Source organism: Lygodium microphyllum, chromosome 2, assembly GCF_053477565.2.
Source record: "Lygodium microphyllum isolate KBCC chromosome 2, Lygodium_microphyllum_v1.1.10, whole genome shotgun sequence".
Taxonomy (NCBI): Eukaryota; Viridiplantae; Streptophyta; class Polypodiopsida; order Schizaeales; family Lygodiaceae; genus Lygodium; species Lygodium microphyllum.
The window spans coordinates 88,455,792-88,481,338 of NC_141136.1; the positions used below are offsets into that span (position 1 = coordinate 88,455,792).

The following is a 25,547-nucleotide window of genomic DNA, read 5'->3' on the forward strand; positions in this document are numbered from 1 at the left end:
AAACCGTGATTGGACCTCTTACTTTTGATCTTCATATTTTCAAGGGCTGCTTATTAATGTCTAGTAATTTATCAATACCTGCACACAATTTCTTAAACTGACTTCTGTTTTGCTGTGCAGATAATGCTGCAGTGCTGTATGATATCACCTTTTGTCTGTGCAACTCTTTCAGGATTGGCTGATCAGGAAGTTTCCTCATCAAAGAGTGGAGGTGGAGATAACACAGCTGTTGCAGCAGTTTTCCGGTTAGTTCTGCTTTATAAGAATGCAGCTGCTGTCAAAGATACATGCACAACCAAAGAAGATGACAACAGTGCAAAGAGATCATCATTTGAAAGCCTTGCCACTCAAGCGTGCCTGTTTCTTTCAACTATTTCTCAAGGTTTAAAGATTCTTGGTAGGCATGGATCTTCATGTGTTTTAACAACCTTGCAAGCCAAACAACAGGAGAGGCTCACAGCCTTGTCTTATTTGGCTTCAACTGAAAGATGCCTAGGTGGCACTTTTTCACCTCAGCACTGTGCAGCAGCAACACTTGCTCTCTCATCTGTCTTGCTTCTTGATCAAGGGCCTTCGAGTTCCACCTTAGTCCGTTCACTTGCAGATGCACCGATAAATTTAACTCCTCAAATGGCCATAATTTGTAATCAGTTATGGACAGCTCCATCTGATGTCAAGGAGACTATGCCTTTTTTGAACCTTTCGGATGAGATGTTGAATACTTGGCATGGATACAAAGATGGGTATGTTGGTGCGTTGAAGTTATGGCTGAGATGGGGTGGAGATTCTGCTCTGGAACAAGCATGTGCTCTAGGTGTCCCTCAGGTTCTTGTTTCTTTACTGGCTGGTGGTTTGAAGCATTCTTCGAAGGCTGGACAAGAACAGTCCAGCATTGGATTATCACCGGTGGGAGTGCTATGGGCATTGTCTGTTATCTATCTTTGTTTGACTGGTACAGCATACAAGGATGTTCTCTTTGCTAAAGAGCCACTTTATATTCTTCTAAGCTTGATTGATGAACATCATTTGAAACTTATCCATGCATGGGATGGGTATGGTGGGGGGAGTTATGGCATAAGAGATCTTGTCACTGAAGTTATTGACATCATAGAATTCCCTTTCACAGCAGCACAAAATGCTGGATCATTGTCAGGTTCATCATCCTTGTCAGGCACCTTATCTCCAGATGCCTACATAGCAAATGCTATAGCAAGGGAGACACCCCAATATTGGCAATTATTACAGGAGGTAAGATGGCATAACTATTCAACTAGGTATTACCTTAAGAACTAATTGATCTTTATGGTCCTTGCAACAAATGCTTTTTATTTGGGTATAAAATTGTAGTGACCCAATACATACTCAATAGATGGAGTGCTATTTTCCAGGTATATGCTGTCTCTCCACTGGTGAGGTGCTTAAAAATTATGGAAATAAGGGACTTTGGCAGGCCCATTTCGCTGATAGTAAGAATGATTCAAACTTCTAGATCTTTTGCTGATGCCTTGTTAAGGGAAGGACTTATATCTACTGCCATGCTATCTAGATTGCTCAATGCAAACAGTCCTAAGGAAGTTGTTGTGGACACACTTGTTATTATCTCTGACCTTGCTAGGTTGTCAAAAGTAAGTGAATATGTAGTTGACTTGTCCTGATATTTACTGCTTTTTCCTACTTGCATAATCAAGTGTGCTTTTGATCTGCTCTTCCTTCAAAAACCAGCTTGTTAGTGGATGCTCATCATTTGCAGGAATTTTATGAGCCATTAGCTGAGGCCAATGCATTAGAGCATTTAAAGCTCTTACTCGACCATCCTGATGCAAATGTCAGGTCTAAAGCTTGCAATGCTTTGGGTAACATGTGCCGTCACACTCCATATTTTTACAAAGATATGGTATGTGTTGGTCTTTGACAAAAGACAGGACTTGATTATGAAATTCTATAATATATGGGGTTCTACTGCTCTTAACTAACTGTATTTCTAAAACCCTTTCCATCAGGACTTGTTGTCTTGGTGCTTATGTATTTCTTGTGTAAAACTTGTTTTGCAGGTGAAACATGATATTGTAAACATGCTTATTGATAGATGTGCAGATCCTGATAGGCGAACAAGGAAATTTGCTTGCTTTGCGGTATGGTACAAGTCCTAATAAATAACATTCTAGCTTAACTGTAGGGGTGTGATAAATGAGCCTGTTTTATTGTTGTACTGATTCTCTATCATCGTCTCTATTGCTGTTGCTTTCTATTGATTGTTGTGACAGAAAATCTCAATTCTTGAGAATTTTCAAAATGTTTAGGCTCTGTAAGTTATCATGCTTTATTTACATGAGATATCATGCTTTATTTATGGTGAAATCATGGTCTCTGTTACTTCAACGTACAGACAGAGCACTCAGGATAAATGATCATCTCATATCTTACAATGAAAGCAGTGGAAAACAAATGTATTGGCTATGATCTATATGTGGAACTTGATGATAATCTTAGAAACCAGTATTTCTGAATCAGAGATGACCTTCAATGTTGTTCAAAAATAAAAGCATGACTACCCTCGTGTCCATGGTATCAGTCAAACACCCAAAAATTCCTGTTAAATAGTCTCCCATGAATTCTTGCTAAGAACAAGGAAGACCAGTTAAAGAAATTTCTAGTGTCTGGATATGGCCACAATAGGTACTACCATATTTCTTTGCAGCATGGACACCAAAGGCAATATGCATTTGCTATCTTTCTGTTTGCTAGAAACTCTCCAAGGGACAATACCCTGTGATACATTACCAAAGAAATTGTCTTTGCTTCAAAGGCAGGTTACTTTCCCATAACAAAAATGATACTAAACACACAACTTTACAGAATGGCTAAATACTGAAAATACAACTATTATTCAGGACCCATGTAAGGCTCTTTTTTATTACACCCCATCTGAGAGAACGTGCTGGAAGAGTAATATAGCTTACTTTCCAGCAATTTCTTGGATCCAGTTGCTGGAGGAATGTTCCAACCTTCTTTGCATGTTAAGGTTTTTCCATCAGTGGTCTGCCAACTTGGAAATGCCATTCCTCAGTGTCCAATCGTTCTGTGTATTGTGGGATGTTCTTTTGAAGCTATTCCAGATGAGTTGCCTTGCTGATCTGCATGGTGGCATAAAAAAACTCTTGAAATGTCGTAATGTGAACCTCCTAACTGTGTCTGCTTTACTCCTGTTTCACCACTTTTTTTGTGTTTAGAAAGTAAGTGTAAGGGTTATTGATACTAGATGACAAATTTTTTTGGAGGAATCAGAGCCACTGTTACTCATGATTACATCAAGATCTTTACCTTGTGTACATTACCCTTCACCCCTATGGTACAGTACCTAGATAGCTACCTTTGGTTGGAATATCTCCGAATTGGAAGGCAGTTGCTGTCATTATCTTTATGTGTAAGATCATTAGTTGAATTACGGTACAGAGAGCTCAGAACACACTCGATATAGTTAAATTATTGCACAGACAGTTCAGAACATACTCGATAGAAGATTGCATCAGACCAAATTTAGCTTTCCCCAAGGATGTTTTACAATGTGTGAAATGGCAGTTGCCATGGACTATGTCAAATATTCTCAGTAGAAACTGCTATTTTCATGATAAGGCAGGATACCAGAGCCGAAGGAATAACAAAACAAGTAATAAACCTAGGGCTGACATTTAAGCCTGATCAGCAGCTGAGGCCGCTGGCCTGTGGCAATCTGTGTGTAACCAGCTTGGCTTCCACGGCTTACTTCTCTACCCTTGAAGCTTTGCAGATCCCCAGCTGTTTGCATGGCCTGTAATGTCAAGAGACTGAATTTAAGTCTGTATTTTATCATGGGTGTTACACTGTTAAGCTCTTTGATTTGGTTCATCCTTTCTAGGTTCATGCAGCTTTGCTGCTGATGCAAGCTTTCAATAAATTTTTGCAGGTAGGTAATGCTGCTTATCACAGTGACTTCCTTTACAATCAGCTCAGACGATGCATCCCTCATCTTACGAACCTGTTGTTGGGTGATGAGGAAGAGAAAACGAAGGCCAATGCAGCAGGTGCACTCAGTAACCTTGTGCGCAACTCAAGCACATTATGTGATGACATTATATCGAAAGGTGCAATACAGGTGAGAGTTGTCGTGGCTTGTAAGCTGCAGGAGTTTTCTATCAATTTAAAATTAGTTAGCTAACTCAGCTAATTTGCAGGCTCTTATTGAAGTTATAAATGAGTACTCCAATGCAGCATTGAATTCTGGGACTGCTCGAAAAGAGAGCGCTAGTGATTCTCCTCTGAAAATTTCTCTTTTTTCACTGGGAAGTATGTGCTTACATGCTCCATGTAGACAGTATTTGCAAACTCCAGCACTCTTTCAAGCTCTGTTGAGGCTTAAGCAATCCTCAGATCCGACAATAATAAGGTATATTAGTCGGATAACCAGCAGATTCCCTGAGGCATCTGTCCAAAACAGATGATGGGGGGTGTAAGTGACCTAGCTCCTGAGATGTTGGTATAGGGGTCTTGATCCGTGATGTCAAGAGACTGTAATGTGTCTTTTACTCACAAGTTGTAAAGTACAGCAGACAATCGTCTCACCTGTATTCTATGTATCCCTTTATAACGAACGTGTGGAGTCGCGCAACTGCAGGATGATGAACTTATGATAAAATCCTGGAATCAAGATGCTGTAATCTATGGCTTATCATTATTCCCGGTACCAAGATAGTGTAAGCTATCTTTGCTACCAAGGTGTAACAGAAACCAGATGTGTATCTCTTGAAAATGACAATCTGGAATAATCATGTGGGTACCAAGAAGCAGGTTCCCCCCGGAGTTCCCCACTCATGGCCCGAGAGTCGGTAGGAGCTTATCTGTACATGAGCTTTCAGGATTAATGGCTGTTAATCTTGTCCATTTCCCTACAATTTCATTTGATGTGAGGAATTCGGCTCCCAAAATGGTACTTGTTAAAACAGCCACCCCCTTTTTAGCATGGTAGTTATATAAAATGGACCATTTCTGTGCTAGTTTCTTTTAGGTGTCATAAGGATGTACACAGAATGGGAGTGAATGCTTCTTGTGATCAGAGCGTAGTGATCGGAGGTGCTTGGCATGTTCCACACCACACCGTTTGGTAGTAACTTTATCTTTTTCCAAAGGACTTTGACTCTGGGTATAGGAGCCACTAATGATAAAGGCCAAATACTTGTATACAGTGGGGGAAGTCAAGACATAACTCCACAATTGTGTGACTTGACCATCAAGATAGAATGAATTTACATCTGCATTAAAATATTGATTATCTCTACAACTTGTAGCACAAGTGTAGGACAATGTTCATTAAAAACTTTTTACTCATCTAATCGGACAAAGGAAGAGTGAAATGTGATTGCTTTTTTGGGGGGAAAATATGGCACCGCAATGTTTTATAACTAAAATGTCTATGAGTCGGTTTTCATAGAAGGGTGACTTAAGATGTGTGAAGTTTCCTTCCAAGAATGCTTGCATGTCAATTGTAATCATATATCCTAAGGTTTGCATTATTAGGATTGTACATGAGTGACAAGAGGTGAAACTTTTAATCATAGCAACTCTAGAGCACAAGTTAACAACACCATAACTTGAAACCCTTTTTATCATAAGTAGAGCCTAGATAGGAAAAGGGTTGTTGGACTCACATGGACTTACCAATGGAGGGAGAAGATATTTGCCACATTATTTGAGATCCATTTTGTATATACCTCCTAGCCCACTTGTATGGACATATAATGACAAGTAAATTCATGTGATAAATTTGGAGGTGCATGTTGTGAAAGCCATAATCCTATTTTTTTTTGTGTCCATGTGTGGGTTAATTATATTGGTTGTGGACCGACCATGGAGTAATTGCAAGCAAGTGAGAAAACTCATGTATTTGATTGAAATTTAAAAATTAAGTCAATTAAGGTTATGCTTCAATGCTTGTAAATAGTTGAGTTTGCAATGGATTAGCTTAAAAGTGCACTAGGTAAAAGTTAAGACTCGGGAAGAAGTAAATCTAGTAAGATGAGAATGTATATGAAGAAAAAAGAACAATTTGCAAGGGATTGACTAAGAAAATAGATTGCCCTTTATGAGGGGGATCCTGGTTAAAATTGTTTCATAAGTTGATCACCAAGAGAAATGACAATAGCACAAGTAGAAGAGGTTTTAATCTTCTAGTGAGATAATATTTCTCAAAATATTGGATAACATGAAACTATAGGGAGATATAAGTAAACGAAAAAAAAAGCATTGTCTTTCATTTTCGTAGGCCAAAAAGGTTTATTATAACATGAAATTAGCTATCTATGTGGTGTGGTTCTTTTGGGGGGAGGATCAATCTCTCTTATCCTTGAAAATAAGAACAATTAAAAGTTTTTGATTAGTCCATCCTCTTGTGTGTGTGTGTGTTTGAACTCGAGAAAGAGGTGGTCATCTACAAGACTAGCTTGAGTAGTTGCTTGTTGCAACTCAAAATAAGACATAAGACATGACATAAGGGGTGCCTGAATAGCTATATGCTATTGGCCTTTGCCTCAATGGAAAAAATCAAGGTGGAGTAAGTCTTCTTCACTGCCATTCAATAACTCCTTCACCTCCCTCTATGAACAATTGCAACTCTACTCCTTTATCTCTCATGTCGTCCTATCTTAAATTTTTAAACTCTTCAAAGATTAAAAACTCACTCCAAAAAGGTAAGAAAAGGCTATTTTACTTGACTTGAACTTTGTCTCTCTCCTTCACTCTCACAATAGCGTGAGAGAACAAGCAAGAATAAGAACATGTGTTTGTACACACATGAACAGGTTGTTTCATCCTTTTTCATATCCTTTTATACATGCTCTCTAGGGTATTTATCATTTTTGGACATCCAACCCACTCTTATGGCCCTTTGACTACTAACCTTTACATTACATGTACCTTGGGATTCAAGTGAGACTTGACTCCAAACTAAAACAATTACAATTTGTATGGGAGTGAGCTTGACTCTCAATTTCACATTGAACACAATTCTTTGGAAAGAAAAATTGGAACTATTTTCTTCACATGAAATTGCAGTCTTTATACTTAAAAAAATTATTCAGCTTTTATTAGTGCTTCCTTTGTTCTTTTGCTTGCTCCATTTGCTCCATAGGCTAAAAAATCAATGATTGTATACTTCCTCTTTACTTTAAACTTGATCTCTTTTTTTTATCTTCATATATTTATACTAACATGCATGCATAGGTGCCTTATCTTTAGTGAACATAGAGATTAAGAAAATCTTGGTCAACCTCCTAGCCACTCAAGACGATAGTCTCTTTTAGTAATGCATTGGTATCTTTAGGCATATCCATGGACTATCTGTAGACTAACTTTTAGTAAGTTCATTCACATTGATCACCTATCCTTTGACCATGTGGTCCATATACTCTTGTGCCCTTATGTGGACCATCTCTTGACCCCTTAATCTCGTCAAAATCTTAGCATAGTTGTCCACATTACATGCTATTAGCACTATGGTCAAGCTATCTTATGGACCATGTCTGCTCAAGACAGTCATCTTGATATTACTTCCCCCTATTGGAAGAGTTTTCATCTTTGAAAATAAAAGTGGAAAATCACTTCTTGAGTATAATTCTGTTCTCCCAAGTAGAACTTTCTTCAAGTCTATTTTTCCACTTGACCAAAACTTGTTTTCGAACATGATGATGTGTATGATGCTCATGGAAATCCGCGATCCATTTTGGTCCCTATCATTGAATTGATGGTTTAATAATTTCTATTAACGTTCCTTGGTCCACCAAACTATCATCGTTACTAAGTTGCCTTTGCAATTGGCTAACGTGAAAGATTGTACAGACTCTACTAGAGGATAGTAGATCTAATTTGTATGCAACTTTACCAACACATTTAAGGATTATAAATGGGCCAGAATATCATGGAGATAACTTAGGGACTAGTCCAAACTTTAAAGTTCTTGAATCTTTTGGAACACATAAGTAGACTTTATCACCTTTTTCAAAAGTGATGACCATATGTCTATGTTCATTTGCATATTTCTTATAATGGTATTGAGCTTGCTTAACATTCAAGTTTGCTACTTTTAGCATATCAAAATGATCTTGACAGAGAGTCCTTGACATGTTGGATTTTCTCATTGGATAATCCCATCGTAACTGGTGATGGTTGAAATCCATATATAAATATGAATGGACTAAACCTTGTAGTCATATGCTTAACAAGCACTATTGCGAACAAACTATATTTGAAGATGTTTTGGGTTAATGTTAGACCCTCCATTCAGCACTTATCCCAAGCAATCCAATTTCAATCCTTTTCATTCTTAGGAAGGAATTCTTTTTGGAACATTTCTTGAAACTTGGTCCATGTCGTAGGACGAGAAGTGGCATAAAGACTGAATTCACTACTTGTAGGCCTTGCCCTCAAGTGGGAGGCTTGCCTCAAGGAATTGTTGATCGCATCCTTGTTAGATTTCATTCCTCTCTTCGAAACACATGTGGCTTCATGTTCTTCAACATATTATTAATCTCATGTGTACCAAGAGAGCTAGAGACCTTGATACCTTAAGGTAGCCTTGTTGATGGAGTAGCACCAGGAGTAATCCCATCTTCAAGAGGTATACCTAGGATGCCCAAAGCTTGTTCTTGTACCAATTGCTTTAAAAGCTTTGAGATCTATGTAACATGTTTATTGAGAGCAGCAAAATTTTTCTCCAGTGCCACTGTTGATGGTTTCATCCTCATGCATGTTACAAGCTCATCATGCTGTGAATGCAAATGCGAGGACATGGTGTGATGCTTGAAACCAAGATAGAAAAACTACTATTTACCCTTGATCATAGTGACATAATTCACAAAACTACAAGAGCGATGTGGTAGAACTGTAGAGGCATCGTATGCCAAGAGGTAGAACGCTAGAGGTGTTGTATGCCAAGAGGAGGTAGCTGAAAGGTCCTTGAAAAAATCCTTATCTCTTCCCAAGTAGGCCTTTGAAAACTTTCTTTGTTAATTTAAGGCAACTCCAAGGCCTAACTTGATGGTTAGTTTCCTTATAGTTAAGCGTGCTTGGGTGTAGACAATAGTGGGATGGGTGATCTCCGAGAAGTAAAGATTAAGGAGTGCACAACACCATTCGATAGCATGCCACATCAGCCACATTGCCATAGTACGCATTGACATTGATAAGTTGCCTACGCATGCATGACACTGATATCAAAGTGAGGGTGCAACAAAAGATTTAAGGAGTGCACGACACCATTTGACAATATGCCACATTAACCTCATTACCACAATATGACATTGTGTTCATTAAATTTAAGGAACCTACACATGCATGACATTGGTATGAGAGCGAGGCTACAACAAAATGTCAGGGAGTGCATGACACCATTCGACAATAGGTTGCATCAATCACGCAGCCGCATGTCTATCGCACTGCAAATCATCTTGTAGTGCATGATTTACAACCAAGTTAGTGACCAAGGCATAGAATTTGGTCCATATGCCCTTGTGCCCTAATGTAGACTATATCTTGACCCCTTAACCCCATCAATGCCTTAGCATAGCAGTCCATTACTTGCTATTAGTGCTACATTTGAGCTATCCTATAGACCATGTCCGTTTAGGACCCTTGTCTTGACATATACTTTGGTGCTAGCTTACTCTCTTGTACTATCTTCATGTGCCTATTATTTGATAGTAGCTCTAGTCCCAAAGCTTTAGTGTATATTTGAATAAGCCCTTATACAGCTTGGTCAAGCTTCTCTACCATATTGGTATAGTTATTCATTCTTTGTGCAAGTAAGTGATCCCGACTATTTGTACATGTATCATTATAACAAGAGTTTCTTTGCCTTTTTTTTGGGTTTAGGATTTGACTTGTTGTGCTTTAGATTTCTAGATGACTTTGTTTTAGAAATGATTCAAGAGCTTCATCTCGCGTGAAGGTTTTGTGGTTGTTTTTAGCTTTTTCTTGGTGATGGGTAGATAGAGCTTAGAGCCACATCTTTTTTGGTTTTCTAAAATGTTTTGATAACTTCTCTCCAAGAATGTACTAGGAAGAAGTTCAATTTGTAGGAATATGGCTCGATGGTTTGGGCCAATGTTCTCATTTGGAGACAAAATGTGAACATAAAGAAAGTTATCAAAGGCTTTCAATTAGCCGTTCAGAGGAGAATAGTGCTAGTTTGAGATATGTTCTAACAAGGTTTGAGGAGCTAATCACGAATGAATATATACTTTTTTTACTTCTTTGAGGATGTGGCACCCTAGCAATCCATGTAGAATTTGGATTATGAAGCTTTTCATTGATGCTATGTTAGAACAATTTGCTTACGTGGAGGATTTGAATGTATTGTATGATGAGGTACTCTACTATATGTGGAAGGAGAATTGATCAATGGAGATGTTTGCACAAGATTTTCATGCTTCATGGGCTTGTTGGGATGAAGCTCTTGTTTAATCTCTTATGGGGGAGAAGGTGCCATGCTAAAGAAGAAGCACTTTTACCGAAGGCTACCTTTACTATTAAAAGTAGAGTTGAAGAAGCCTAGACTTTGGAGATTGCAAAAGGAGAAGAAGTGGAAGATTATTTTGTCGAGGCAATTCAATTTAGAGAAACCAAAGGAAGATTTGGAAATGCTACTAGATAACAAGTCCTTTCATAAGCCTATACTTTATAGGCCAATGAAGAAAGGAGGATCTTTGGTGGATGACATTAAGGATCTTTCAAGAAAAGTATAAGTTTTATAATTATCTCATATGATGGATTTGCAAAGAGAAAGGTTAAGAGGAGAAGGTCTTGTTAATGTGAGGTTTGTAGACTCTTTGAGATAGCTAGATATGTTGAGACAAAGTGGGTGAGGTATGCACTAAAGAAAGTTTTTCCGATAATGTTTCCATTCTCAAGCGTATGGCCATATTAGCCCAACATATTTATATTCATCAAGGAGGAGTGGAGACATATATCGTTTCCCTAATAGTTTCAAGAGTAAAGCTGATGACTACTTTGTAACTCTTGAGGAAAAATGGAAGAACGTATTCAATCTCCTCAAATTGGGGGAAGTAACGATCACATTGTGAAGAGAGTTAGAGGAAAAGAGAAGGATAGAGTTGGAAGAAAGGAATAAATAGTGAAACAAGCTGAATTGACCACCTTAAGGAAAAATTAATATCAAGAACAAAGTTTCAAGCTATAGATCTACCCATGGGAGAAGGTAGAAAAGACAAACTTAATGAAGGCTCTTTGGTAGAAGAAAATGGATATAACTTACAATTAGTTGATCAAGGTTTGTTAGAAGCTAAGGAAGGATTGGAAAATACTTGTGAATCTGGCTAAGCTTGAGCTAAAGGACATAGTTGTAAAAGTTTATAACACTAAAGACCTTCTTGAGCTTATTTGTGGTGGAGCTTGGCATAAAGGAAGAAACACTAGAGATGCATGCATAAGTGGAGGAGCACCAGTTTGTACTATCACACAAGCTTGTGTAAACAGACTTCGGTTGGACATAATAGGGTTACACAGGTTAAGGTCAAAGCTCTGGGCATATTGTAGGGTCTTAAGCTATAATATTCTAGAATATTTGTAAAGGTCAACAATCACGTAACATGATCTATTTTGGAGTATTTCTAGTTGTTTTTGGGGGGACCTTGTGTATGTATGATTGGTGGATTATGGAATTATGGGATATTCATGATCTAATCACGTGGAAATCAATATAATAATTTGGAAATGGAGACTTGAACACATTGCATCAAAGGTAGGACATTATGATTTCTCTTCTCAAATTTCTTCTTCTAAGGCCTAGGTAAAGCAAGCATACAAAGAACCACTCTTCAATTTCAACCATAAAAGCACCAAATCAAGAGCTTAACTCATCTTAACTCAAAATATTGAAGTTGTATCAAGCATATATCCCATTCATCATCATCATGAGGCTTGGTGCATGTATTCAATTTTAATATCGTAGGGATGAGAATGCCAATGCTATCATCTTGAATGGATCATTGAGAATCATAGGGATGCCAATGCCATTGTGTTTATAAGAGTACAAGTCAATGTTATATGAAAGAGAACGTCAATGCATTTACACGAGGGCTAAACATGAGACACATAAATAACCGTATAATACAATGACTTACATCAAGTGCAGAGAAAGACCCTAGGTTTTGCCTAGTGCCACCTCTAAATTTTGATACATACCGATGAAACTAAAATGGAGAGGTGAGAAGGCCTTCCAATTTTGAAATATGCCTACGAAACTACAGTGAAGAGGTGAAATAACCTTCAAAATTTGAAGGATTTTAGTATAAAACCTTCAATGTAGGTGCTTAATTTCATTGAAAGGTATTTCATATTGTTGGGAAAATTTGTTTTCTTCGAGCATAACAAGGGCGTGAGAGGTGGGGTAGGTTGCAAATTGGCCTATCATCTAATGCGTGGGAAGGGTTGGGGGGAGGCGGGGACTTGAGAGGAAGGAGGCGTGTGGTTATTTAAGAGGAGAGGAGGAGGGAGGAGGGGGCGACGGGCCATTACAAGAGCAGGAGGTCTCACAAGGCTGGTGATGAGAAACAACACGGTGGCGACGAAGGAAACATCGACTATATTCTCATCTTCTTCTTAAATTTCCTTTTAGTTTTAGTGCCTCGTCAGCTTCTGGGAGCAGGATGGCAGCGTGGTTGGCAATGGCGATGATAGTGGCGATGGTGGCGGTGGGCCCGGGCCGTGCCGTGGCAGCGCCGGCGCCGCCGTCGTGCACGGGGGTCATGGCCCAGCTGCGGGCGTGCGCGGCCTACGTGGCGGTGTCCAACCCGTCGGCGCAGCCCACGTCAGCGTGCTGCAGCTCGGTGTCGGGGGTGGACCCCAGCTGCATGTGCAATATCGTCAACGGGCCCCCCGTCCCCAACCTCGACAAGAACCGCGCCCTCGGCCTCCCCCAGGCCTGCAACCTCCCGGGCTTCTCCGCCGACATGTGCAACTCCTCCGGTATCATGCATTGCATTCTCTCTCTCTCTCTCTCTCTCTCTCTCTCTCTTCCCCCCCCGCCCCCGCCCCCGCCCCCGCCCCCACCTTTTTACATTGTACAAAGAGAGAAAGGGCATTCTATCTTCCCCTCCTCCTTGCACTAGATTATAAAAGCAAGTAAGGTAGAACATCATACTAGAAAGAGCACTCATAACACCTAATGTAAAGAGGTCCATTGGCATATTTCCCTTGTTCTATCCTCTATGAGAAGGCACGTAAGCACCCTTATATGTAGCAATAATGCCTAAAATGACCTTAGATGTAGAATCGCATAGTGTTACCCTAGCACTTAACATTAAATGGGTTCATATATTGCACATAGAAACTAGCATATTAAAAAACTTTCGACATACTTACCACTTATATGATCCATTAGCTTTATATCAATGCCTTTAGAGCTATTAATGGTATTGCAAACAGTTAGCTCTAACAAGCCTTTCTTTGTTTTAATTTGCCAGGCTAATTGGATCATTCAAGCGAAGTTAGTCCCCCACATTGGCATTTTTCATCAAAATTTCCTCTCCTAAATAACATCATGTGGGGGCTTTGGATCACCTTGTCTTACATTCTACTAGAATAAGTTATTTCCTAGCTAAGCAAGCTGATACAATGCTTATTTTGAGTTATATTTCCTAATTTTCGACTAGAATAAGTGATTAATTTTCAATTATAAGGTGAACAATTGAGAGTTATATTACACATTAACGTTCTATAAAGTAAGCAATTATTTTTAAATGAGAAAAATGGCCATCATTCTTGTTTAAGAGGTATATTAAGTGATTTCTCTATATAATACAAAATACTATGAAAATTTAAGATATATTACCAAAGGTGGAGTTATTATATTGTAAATAACATATTTTCTAGTTTTCTTCTAGAATAAGTGAATTTAATTGAGCAAGCATATATGATGCTTATTTGAGTTCTAGGACATAATATTTAGTTATCCAATGGTAAATAATACCCTTTCCAATCTTTTGCAAGAATAAGTGATCTTCAAATTGAACGAGTCAATAATATGTAATTTGAGTTATATTGCACAATACCAAATTATAATGTGGTAAATTGCTTGTCCTAAGGTCTCAACTTTATCATTATCATTGACACATTTTTAAACCTCTATTCATATGAGAATTATCATAATAGTTTCACGATTAGATTGTACTTGAATTCAAATGCATGTTTCTATATGATTGTTACTAATTGGGTTTTGTTCATGGAGTCTTTTCTCAAAAGTACATACTTCGTTTGAGAAGTGCCTATATGTAATTAACGATTAAATTCATGGGTGTGGGTATAATCATTTTGGCAATTGAGGTAGCCCCTTGGAGGGGCAACACATGAGTTCATTAGGTCCAGGGGATTTTTAAATTTCATACTTTGGAGAAAAACAAATAGAAGTAGATGTAAATGAGAAATCTATTTAAGCAATTGTAGAAAAATGCATAAGTCTGTGCAAAACATGATTCATTTGACTCACAAGAATTTATAAATATATAGGGTTTTGAAATAACTCTTGAGCATGTGTGATGTAGAGGATTCATTGGTTATATACCCTTCAAGAGGAAGTTAAAGTGGAGTAATATAAGGTGGATTTTCTTTAGAAAATTTGATTCATAAACTTATTGTGATGAGTGTACAACACTTGGATGAAAGTAATTCTAAGACCCATTTAGGAATTTGAGTTAAAAGAAGATAAGTTTTCCAATTGGTTTATATCTTAAGTACGAGTTCCTCACAAGTTCTAAATAAAGTATAACCTAGGCTATTATGATTCCATTTCCTATCAAAAGCACAGTAGTTTCCAATTTGAACTTACTAAGAAGAAATTGAAGGTCTAATGAATATATAGTTTCGGGAAAATTTTCTTTACCATGCAATTTGAGTTTCACAGACCATAATGATTTGAGGAAATCCATGTGGATGGTGATCATAATCATTTTTCTCACATCACTTCATATCCTCGCATATACCATTGCAATTGGTGTTAAAGTTACATTTCTTTACATTTTGAGGGCTTATATGGGGTACCAACAATCGCTATTAAAGCTACCTTTCTTCACATTTTGATGGCTTATATGAGGTAGTAACAATGTATATATGAAAATTTTGATATCAATGACTTGAGTTTTTAGTTCTAGTATTTGCTTATCATATTTTTGTGTTTCCTCATGGAAGGCTTTGTGTTAAACTTTCCCTTGTTTTTTCAAAGGCTCAAAATTGTTGAAAACACAAAATTTGAAAGTGTGTACTTATTAATTTAGAACACTATAACTTAAGATAGTATCCACATAACAAAAAAGGAGTGTTTTTTTCTTACCCATCCCTCTTTTGAAAAGAAAGATTTACATGGCCTTAATTTTGAATCACATCTTCATAGATAGCTAGAAAGCCGTTATATTAGATCGGATGAATCACTTTACTAGGCCATAATTTTAAATCACTTTTTCATAGGAAGAAAATCAAAACACTATGGCCTCTTTGGTTGGTGTTAGATGCAAAACATTCTCAAGAGTAAATCATACACATATACTTGACTTGAATTTCAAGTTTATGATTTAGGCATTTCAGACACTTAACAAATTGATTTGTTATTTAGTGTTGTAGAATTTTGTCAAGATTAAATTATGGAGCATAATTTTGCCCGTCATTTAGCGTTTAGGTTCCTAGACTCTTTGGGACATTGAATATACTAGGGCATGCTTGGAATTCTAAGCAATACAATGTTACTTCTAGCACATTATTGAATCCATGATATATTCAATACATCTCCAATTCTAAAAGAAAATGTTGAGTGATGCAACATTTTTTAAGTGGAGCATAAGACATGTTGATGTTTAGGGTCTAAGATTTGGACTCTTTGGAACACTAAGCAAAAATTCTATTTATATACTTATAAAAAGCAATACATTTTTGAAATTCATAATGTTTGACCCTTCTCAAATTGTAACATTGGATGATGTGAAACTAAGTGGTCATTCATATGTCCAGGTGGACTCAAGATATATGACAATTAAAAATTGATATAAATAGATGAAGCATGCTACTAACATGCATAAAGAATTTTGCATTAAAAAGTAAATAAGAACTTTCACTATAAATAGTGGCTGCTTAAGAAAGTGATTTATATCTTTTAATTATGAGATGATAATGGATTTTGAATTGCTACTCTAGTGGTCTTAATATCATCTAGATAAAATACTCCCTAAAGATATGGAGAAGACATAGTTACAAAACTTTTGTTCAACTTACTAAGGACAAAGACATAGTGACTTACTATTGAGAGAAATGTCTAAATATACATTAAGAAGTTTGCACTGAAAATTGAAGATGAAATTTTACTACTGATTGAGCAATGTTAACCCTCAAACGAATAAGGTGAAAAAGCCGAAAAATCTAAAGCAGAAGGCAAGGCAAAGGCAAAAGTGAAACAAAAGATGAATGCGTGCCAAGAAGAATTTGGAAACACAAGAAGTGCAGAAAAGTCCTAAATCAAGGAAAAAGGCGCACGGGAAAAAGCGCGAGTCTATACTTTTGTAAAGAAGCGCAAGGCGCACCATGATTTATTTTAAGAGGGCTAGGCTCTCACCCGTGCAATTTGTAAAGGTAGATGGGCGGTAGGAAGGAAGCTAGGAAGATAGAAGGACAATGGGAAAAAGGGCATAGGCCATGACCGACCATGTAAAAAAGGGGATAAGGGAATGACCGCCCAAAAGAGATTTAGGGTTTTGTATATAAAGTTGAAAAGTGAATGAGAAGCTCATTCTTGTGTGTGGCAAAAAGTGTCTCTCCTCTTCTTCTTCTTCTTCTTCTTCTTCTTCTTCTTCTTGCTAGCTTGAGCTTGTGCTTGAGAGAGGGAGTGTGAGAGTGTGAGGGAGTGAGTGTGTGAGGGTGAGGGACTGGGGAGGAGAAGCTCTCCATCTTCTCCTCTCTTCTTCTCTTCTCTTGTCTTGTCTTGTCTTGCTCTCGGCAATGGAGCTTGGAGCGTGGAGCTTGGGGATGGAGCTTGCTTGAAGCTTGCACTTGGATCGTGGAGCTACCGGAGTGCACGGGAGAGGAGGTAACTCGATCGGCATGGAGGTAAGCTCACTACACCCATAGATATAGATGGCACGTCATCTATGTGAGAGGTAGCCATTAGTGCTCGGCTTGGAACGCTTGAAGCAATAAGCAGTCCGTGGGTCTTGGCGATTGAGCAAAAGCTCCCACATTTTGGTTCCGTTGCCAGGACCAACGGATTCAAGCCTTGAGCTCTTGCGCGCTTCGAATCGAGTATCGAAGTAGAGTTTTCCCCGAACTGGTGCTTGAGGTAGATAGGTAGGAAGTGAGGGAGTTTGAAGAGGTATTTGATCTCCTTAGTAAGCAAGTTTTTGATTTTTGGACTTGGAAAAGCATGATGGAGTAGTATAGGTATTTCCCTTATGATTTTTTCTTGCATTTAGAAAGGTTAGGAGCAAAAGATTGGAGCAAATTGTAGGGTTTTTTGTTGCTGTATAACAGGTTGAAACAGGGAAAAGAAGAGCAAAAAATGAAAATGTGGGTTAAATATTGGTGAAGGGAGCAAGAATAAGGTGAGTGCAGGCCTGGGTAGGGGGATAAGGGGCCAGGAGTGGCAAGAAAGGCCACATTTTGCATTGCAGGGTTTCAGGAGAGCAGGAGAGAGGGAGGGAGCTCCATCGCGTGGACCTGCTTCGATTTGATCGGCTAGGAGTTATTTTCCTAGCCCAGGTAATTCCACACTCTCCCCTACATGAGTAGCTTGGATCTGGAGGTGCTCAGTAAGTAGGAAGCCCTCGATCGCTCGGCACGAAGAATTCTTTGAAGTTCGGTAAAAATCATGTCACGCTCGGTCCGTTTGAGTGACGATGATTCTGGGTCGAGTCCCAGAATCTGTCCTCAGATTACTCGGCCAATCGGCCCTCAGACCATTCGGCCATTCGGCCATTCGGCCCACTAACACTCGGGCGCCTCTCACTCGGCCTGTTCGAGTGAAGCATTCGGACCAACTTTAAAATTCGGCCCGGTTGAATTCACCACTCGGCCCATCTGACTCGGCCCTCGGCCCACTCGGCCACACGGCCCTTGGACAACCACACTCGGATTGGCCGAATTTGACATTCGGACCAGTTACATTCGATCCTTTCTCATTCGGTCCTCGGTCCTCGGACGGGCCGAATCGGGTGTTCGGCCCCTATAATTCGAAATTGTTGGGTTGAATTCGGATTTTTTCAAATTTTAACCTGTAGACCCTGAAACTGACCAAGAGATTATATAAAGCTGAAACCACATCATAGATCTATCAGTGGGCTGAAATCTAGAGCAAGTAGTTTAAAACTTGGCTACGAACAGTCCTTCAAATCGCGCATGCTGTTTACTGTAATGGCCTTGCGGACCGAGGGGGGACTGCACCCCCTCCCTCGGACCCCTGCAGAGGGGCTTTGCCCCCTCCGCACCTCTCCCAAGTAGGTTGGAGAGAAAACGTGCACCGTGACGGGTCCTCCAAATTAGACCCTAGTGTAGTAATGGCTCTACACAAGCATGGATTCTCACTTGCAAAAGAGTAACCAAAAGCCCATACCCGAACAAAGACAAACAGAGATCCTAGAACCTCAATGGGCCAATCTAGCCAACAAGGGCAAAAAGGCCACACTGCAAAAACACGTATGTGTTGCATTCGGACTGCATCTAGTCAAAGCGGAAAGCAACAATATCAGGAGGTTGGAGAGAAAACGCGCACCATGACGGGTCCTCCAAATTAGACCCTAGTGTAGTAATGGCTCTACACAAGCATGGATTCTCACTTGCAAAAGAGCAAGCAAAAGCCCATACCCGAACAAAGACAAATAGAGACCCTAGAAACTCAATGGGCCAATCTAGCCAACAAGGGCAAAAAGGCCACACCGCAAAAACATGCATGTGTTGCATTCTGATTGCATCTAGTCAAAGCGGAAAGCAAGAACATTAGGCTACAACTGCGAGGATGACTAGATATGACAGTCCTGACGATAGATGCACCTTGAATAGCACTGCACAGACGATCCAAGACATTAGTGGAGAATCCACATCTGGTCGTGCAGTAGGGGATTCAAGGGCATTTGTCAGAAGGCTTACATTTATAAGCCAAGACCCAGAAGATGAAGACATAGTACTGCCTGCTTATCTTAGGGCCAAACTCACTGCAAAAAGAGAGCATACTGTTGATGCTCTCATCGATGAAGGGGAATATTTTAATAACTTGACCTATGAAGCATGGACCCTAGTAGGCCAATCAGAGCTCACACCGACTAATGCAACTCTTAGTCCTTATGGGGGACACCCACAAACACTTATAGGGAAGTGCAAAATCCTCATGACAATTGAAAATCCTATTTCATGTTCCTCCAAATAGTGCTAATTGCAGAGAGGAAACCCTCCTTGGAAGACCCTTCAAAAGGGCGACCAAGTGTGAGACTGATTACGTAGCACAGAGGATACACTTGACACTATCGGGTGTGAGGATAGTCACACTCATCGAACCTCGAGGGAAAGGCAAGGAAGGTGTTGACATAACAGGCGAGCCTAGTAATGAGAGCAAGGACCTATTGAAAGAGTTGATACAAGCACAGGTTGAACAACAAGAACCTGTGAGTGAGGCCATGCTTAAAACAAGAAGGTTAGGAGACAATGCCAAGGACGGGCTTGGGACTTACAAATATCGTAGAAGACCCCAAAAGAAGCCCAAGCCTTGTAGACGAAGGCATCGATGGAGAGCCAACACAATGCCAAGATGGATATCCAAAGTGTTGCTACATGCTCAAGGGTATTACACAAGTAACTAGTGGATTTGGATACCAAAACCCTCTGCTAAACCTCCTCTATCAGCTGAAGGCCAGATCGTATGAAGAGCAAAGAAGCGTAGGAGGAAATCTAAACGAAAAACCAAGTCTCAAGTCAAAAATATTGGGGTGACCGAGCTCCTCACGATCGGAATCAAGAAACCAAACGGGACTATTCGAAGGGTAGAGCCTCAGCATGGCATGCTTAATAATCAGATGTCAGATATAACCATTGAGCATGCGCAAAGACCACTAGTGCTCAGGCAGCCTTTGATTTCCCAAGAGGATAACATGCATCATAGCCACAACATTGCTCATGGCAAGGTTAAATGCTCAACAAAGCAAATGGAAAAATCATCTAACAGCCACGAGCAAATCTTCCAACCAGTGTCAAAGCCACTTAGGAGTCCTAAGTCTCCTACATCCTCTTTCCCGAAACGGACACAGGAAACACAACAAGAGTCATTAAGTGCAGCTGCTCAATCCCAATCTCTATCTCCATCTAAGCTTCCAAATGTCCAAGAGGTGGGACATGACACCACCCGTAGCTCTCAGCCCAAGGATATGCCTATGCAATCTAATGTGACTAGATCAACTGAGGTTCGATCTGAACAAGTGAACGCTCAAAGGGCAACAAAGGACACAACCACTTTCGATCTACCTGAGGACCTGGCATTGCAATCTACTAATAGTAGTCGGTCCATTGAACTAGCTACTACTACTTCCAATCAGGGATCATAGCAGTCACAGCCTTTGGCCGTGATGACACCCCTTGCAGAATACGTCCTTAGCAATTCACCTATGGAAGAGGCACCACAACCAACATCCTTGACACCTCTAGCACTTCCAAAGCACCTAAAGCCTAGGCTTGAGGAGAAATCTCTCAAAGAGGTGGCCAAGGAGAGGACGCATTTGACCAATCAACCTAGCAAGGCTGTTCAACAGGTTGCACCTAAGTCCCATGAGAGCACACCAGAGAAAGAGAGTGCTAAGGCCCAAGCAAGCACATCAACGATTGACCTAGTTTAGGGTACAAAGTCCTTAAAGGAGACACCGCAATTTCCCAAGAAAAAGAGGATAAAAAAACAAAAACAATGTCAGTTGCAAGTGGTGGTAGACGCCAAGACAATTGAGACCAAGAGCACGGAAGAACTTGGGAATAAAGCATTGAGTCCACCCACTAAGGAACCCAATGCCATCTCCCCTAACAGTGGTGAAACCTCAGCCACATTTGTGTGTTCTGATAATTCAAAGCAACCATCATCATCAGCGGTTGCTTGCAACACTCAATCCACTGACAACTAGAACTTGCGTTGACCAATCAAAAGTGGATACAACATTGTCACAACAGGGTGACAAAACTATAGTAGTCACATCCAAGGAGAACCGTGACACAATATCAACAAGGCCTTAGGAGAAACATGGAAACCCCGAGAGCATAAGCAATCCTAGTATTGACCAATCATGCTCATCTAAGCCTGAGTCCCTAGCTATGCTAAAGCCTAGGGAAACTCCTAGAACCTTGCACGAGATAGCAACTGAGCAACCCCTCAGTGAACATAGAAGTATCACAGAATGCTTAACTGAGTTGGATGTTAAACTCAAAGTATTCGCATGTGTCTACATCCTTGTGGACATGGGTGCATTCCCCAAGAAGTAGCTTAGGGATGCCATTTCCCCTGTCCTAGGAAGCGCAAGAACATCTTGACGAGCATTATGATAGGCTCCTACATGAACGCATGCGACTCACCTCTGACGAAGAAGCCGACAAAGTACGTTTAATTGTAACATTCAATAATATGCTCTGCCAACCAAATCTCTTAGAGATAGAGCAACTAAAGCGACAATCAGAGGGTCAGAGTCAGTTTGGAAAACGTTGGTTTGAAAACCGCATTGCAATGACCGAACTAGGAGCCCAGATTATGACAGTCTCAGAGGAGCGATTGGCTAAATGGCGTTCTCAAAGAGACCCAACCTATGTGGCACTAACTTCCTTTCGAGTACTAACTGCCATTTGGGGTATGGACTTAGCCGGAACTAGCCAAGAGAACTCTCTTGCTGATAAGGTTCTCACTGAGGAGGAGTTACATGTTGCCAGTAAACTCAGACAAGGTACCATGCTGCTCGATGTTGTAGAATATCTATTGTTATTGAGTAAGCTGCCATGAGTACTGGATGTGTGTGCCACACTCCAGTACAATCCTGAGTTCTACAATTGGTTTTTATCCTCAGAAGTGACATGGATTTGTAAATATGTACATAAATAAACAATGAGTTTTGTGACCTTATATAGATAATATCAATACACACAAGCAATGATAGTCAGGCACATGGAGAAGAGTTGGGTTTGACAGACTGAGCTCCTTAGGTCCTCCTCTCACCACACATCTAGAAGTCATGTGACCATTCCCGGCTCCAAGTGGAGGGCATGCAACCCTCATTACCGCCATAGGAAGCCCTGACCAACATCTCTGATGGCGTAAATGGGGCATCGTCCCCTTCTATACACCTTTCCCCTTTTCAATCTATCCTTCCAGGGATGAGCCCTGCTCCACTCCATGACAACCAGTCCATGCAACTTAGCATAAGCCAAGATCTACTAATGGCTAGAATATGCCATGTAGTCCAGGTAGGATGAACATCATCAGGGGGGGCATCCCTCAATAACAAACACTGCATGCCTCACCTCTCCCCTCCTCATCATATGCGCTTAATAACCCACTGTGTAACCCCTCCCATGTGAATAGTTTTATCATGCCTCAGGGCCTAACCCTTGGTTCACATTTTGCAGGTTCCCCTATGATAGCAGTTAAGGACGACATAGTGCAGCTGGCATGCAAGGAAACTCTCCACAGTTAGAGAGAGTATAAGGCACTAGTGCCCCCACCAGAACGCTATGTGCATACTCTAAAGAGGTACACGCCGAAAAGAGACCCCAAATGACACTGCCCAGGATACAGGCCAAAAAATCCACAAGCTAAGAGAACGAGGTCTCAAGGGATCACACGGGGTGTGGCAACAGTGGCCATGCAGGCTCCCACCAAATGCTCGGGTACCAGGTGCTCAAAAGAGGAGAGGGCAGCTCGAGACAAGCAGGAATTTGATGCATTGTTTAAAAGCATTCTAGAAGTGGCCAGGGACTATACCATTTGGGTCCCAGCCGATATCTTCCCCGCCCAGCCTCACAAGAGCCCCTCACCGACACAGCCCCAATCCCTTGACCATCCGGACTCACCCCGTCTCGTACAAATAGAGTAGCCCCTATGATATATAAGTTTCTTAACAAAGGCCATTCTGCCATAACTTTTTGTCTTTAAATGGCTAAAGGGGCAGGCTCCCCACTTGTATACACTTTCCTTATCTACTGCTAATATATGCCATGTCTTTAACAAGCACCGAAAAATGCATCGCAGTTAGTGTCATAGGATTTTGATAAAGTAATATCTTGTCATGATTGCATCTGTTCATTGTACTTGATGCATGCGACTTGCATATACTCTCATGAAGTGACAAGTGGATGTAGGACGACGCAGGTCTTTGTGCGAAAGTGTTCAATGCCCAAGTCACCGCAAGACTACCAACCTCACAAAGAGCCGCGACAAAGCCACACTGCCGAAAGCAAAAATCACCCTTGCCAATTTTCCACATTGCATGGCCCAAAGCATGACCATAACCAGTTTCTCTTTTTGGGTTACACTCTACACCGGGCACTCGCGACAACTGTTACCTCAATTGTACCAACATTGCACATTCCAAAGAGGATTGCAAAATCTCAAGTGTATCTCCCCATCACAACAACTACTTCTCTAACAATGAGGCTAGGGCACAATCATCGCTTTATTATCCATTTCTTGAGCCTTCGAAGCTTGACATTTCCCAACCCATTGAAAGGCTGATAGCCTCAACATATTGCAATGGTTGTACTTAGGCAAGTCCAAAAAAAAAAAAAGAACATGGAAAAGAAAAGAAAAAGAAAAAGAAAAAGGAAAAAAGAAAAGAAAAGAAAAGAAAACAGATGAAAAGAAAAGAAACACCCGCGATCACAGCACAGCACCTAGGGGTCCTAAAATTAGGTACGCCTAGTGACCTTGGTCGGCTGGCTTCGTCCCTAGTCCCCTAGCCCTCTACATATCCCCCATAATTGTTCAACTTGCACATCAAGGGTAGGACACACCTAGGGAGCTTGTCTCGCCTATGGTTAGACGTGTCACCCTGACCCATTTGCACGAATCCTTTTTGCAGTCCGCCTTAATACCATTGCAATCAATCGTGGTAAGCACCGCATGAATGGCCATAAAAAGTACACCATACTCATCGAGCAAGTCCAATAGTTACTAGCCGAAAGTGCGGTGTCCCTATGTTCAACTATGCTGCGTCGTGGTATTCACTTTTGTCGATTTATTTTTATTATTTTCTAACAATTGTGAATGCTTCAGTTGATGTGTAGAGTCGATGGCGTTGGCGTTGGGATGCACTAGGCGATAGCATATATTCAAGTTACCTAGAAGAAATTATCATTTTTGATGAGCGCACATCTTGTCATTAAAGGCGTGGCACTAATATTTATTTAGGCATATTTATTTATTGAAGCACTTGACATATATCTATTATTTTATATGCACATGGGCGCACGATTTAAATATTCATTATTGGATATTGTATTTGGGCACTGCTTGACTCTTGGGCTACCCAACCTCTTTATTCATTATTTGGACAAAAGCAAACACAAAAGCTAAAGCATGCTAATTGTAAAATTGGACTATTTTTGAGCTTTGAGATGAATAAAATTTATAAATACATGCTTTGTGGAGCGCTCACACAAGGCATGGGGGGAGATTGTACCCAATTGGTCTTTTTGCTTCATGTCATGCAAGTCTATTCTCATGATTTTTGAGCTTCAAGTAGAGTTCTTTGTTCTTGGGGACCTTTCGACATTCACTAGGTACGCATACAACATCCAATTTGCGCACTAGTGGTATCAGAGCGAAGCTGAGATCAAGGGCTTCCAATCGCTTACCATCTTGCACGAAGGTGAAGCTCTTGGAATGAATGGGCTCTATAGTTAGTCTCACGACAATCCATCAATACCAGCATGTTCCTAGTGGAGAAAAACCAGTTGCTGCACTGTTGGATCGCGAAGGACCAGTCTCTGCTGGCGGAGGACCACCCGGGAAGCTTCTTCATCAACACGTTTTTATTCTCAAAGGAGAGAAGAAAGATAAGTAAATTTAAGCTTAAAAGCTTAACAAGATTATAACAAAGCTTAAATTTTCAAAGAATTCAGTGGTGGCAGCGTCAGTATCTTCTTGATGGCGTAAAATCTGTCAATGTCGTCCTGATTCCATTCATTAAAAATTTCAAGATTTTTAATAAAGCTTAAGACTTTAATTTTAAAATTTCTCTCTAGCGGGTATTCACACAGAGTTCTTCTACAAATCAAACCCAAACCCGTTTTCAACCTCCCTACAAGGCTTTGTTCACACCTGTGTTGTGACATAGATAATTTTTAGCAAGCAGATTGCTATACGTAGTCTTCACAGGCAAAGTATTCGTTGAAGAAGGATTTCATCAACTTCCGCATCCACAAACATCAACTTCCGCATTCGCAAAGAAGAAAGATTGCAAAAAGCCATTTAAAAAAAAAAGAGCAAGCCTTGTAAACCTGACTTTGAGCTATACTCA

General features: G+C 40.2%; 2 protein-coding genes and 1 long non-coding RNA gene across 4 annotated transcripts in view; 2 read left to right on the forward strand and 1 right to left on the reverse strand.

Moving 5' to 3' along the window:
- The window catches only part of FU (kinase family with ARM repeat domain-containing protein), a 78,222-nt gene extending 73,622 nt beyond the window's left edge, over positions 1 to 4,600 (forward strand). For both annotated transcript variants that reach the window (XM_087695598.1, XM_087695606.1), the window contains 6 exons: positions 121 to 1,248; positions 1,389 to 1,625; positions 1,751 to 1,894; positions 2,052 to 2,132; positions 3,944 to 4,132; positions 4,212 to 4,600. In XM_087695598.1, the coding sequence (XP_087551724.1) occupies positions 121 to 1,248; positions 1,389 to 1,625; positions 1,751 to 1,894; positions 2,052 to 2,132; positions 3,944 to 4,132; positions 4,212 to 4,478 (2,046 nt within the window). In that variant the 3' untranslated portion in view covers positions 4,479 to 4,600. The remainder of the gene's footprint in view (positions 1 to 120; positions 1,249 to 1,388; positions 1,626 to 1,750; positions 1,895 to 2,051; positions 2,133 to 3,943; positions 4,133 to 4,211) is intronic.
- On the reverse strand, positions 2,746 to 4,738 carry LOC148039990 (uncharacterized). The gene is made up of 4 exons (XR_015693521.1): positions 4,600 to 4,738; positions 4,336 to 4,461; positions 3,688 to 3,808; positions 2,746 to 3,134 (listed from the first exon to the last, which is right to left on the reverse strand). It is a non-coding gene; the product is annotated as an uncharacterized LOC148039990 (long non-coding RNA).
- Positions 4,739 to 12,533: 7,795 nt separating this feature from the next.
- Positions 12,534 to 13,749, forward strand: LOC148039991 (non-specific lipid transfer protein GPI-anchored 5-like). The gene is made up of 2 exons (XM_087665919.1): positions 12,534 to 13,011; positions 13,509 to 13,749. Exons 1-2 carry the CDS (start codon positions 12,693 to 12,695, stop codon positions 13,511 to 13,513), a joined length of 324 nt encoding a protein of 107 aa, XP_087522045.1. The 5' UTR covers positions 12,534 to 12,692; the 3' UTR covers positions 13,514 to 13,749.
- Positions 13,750 to 25,547: the final 11,798 nt, after the last annotated feature.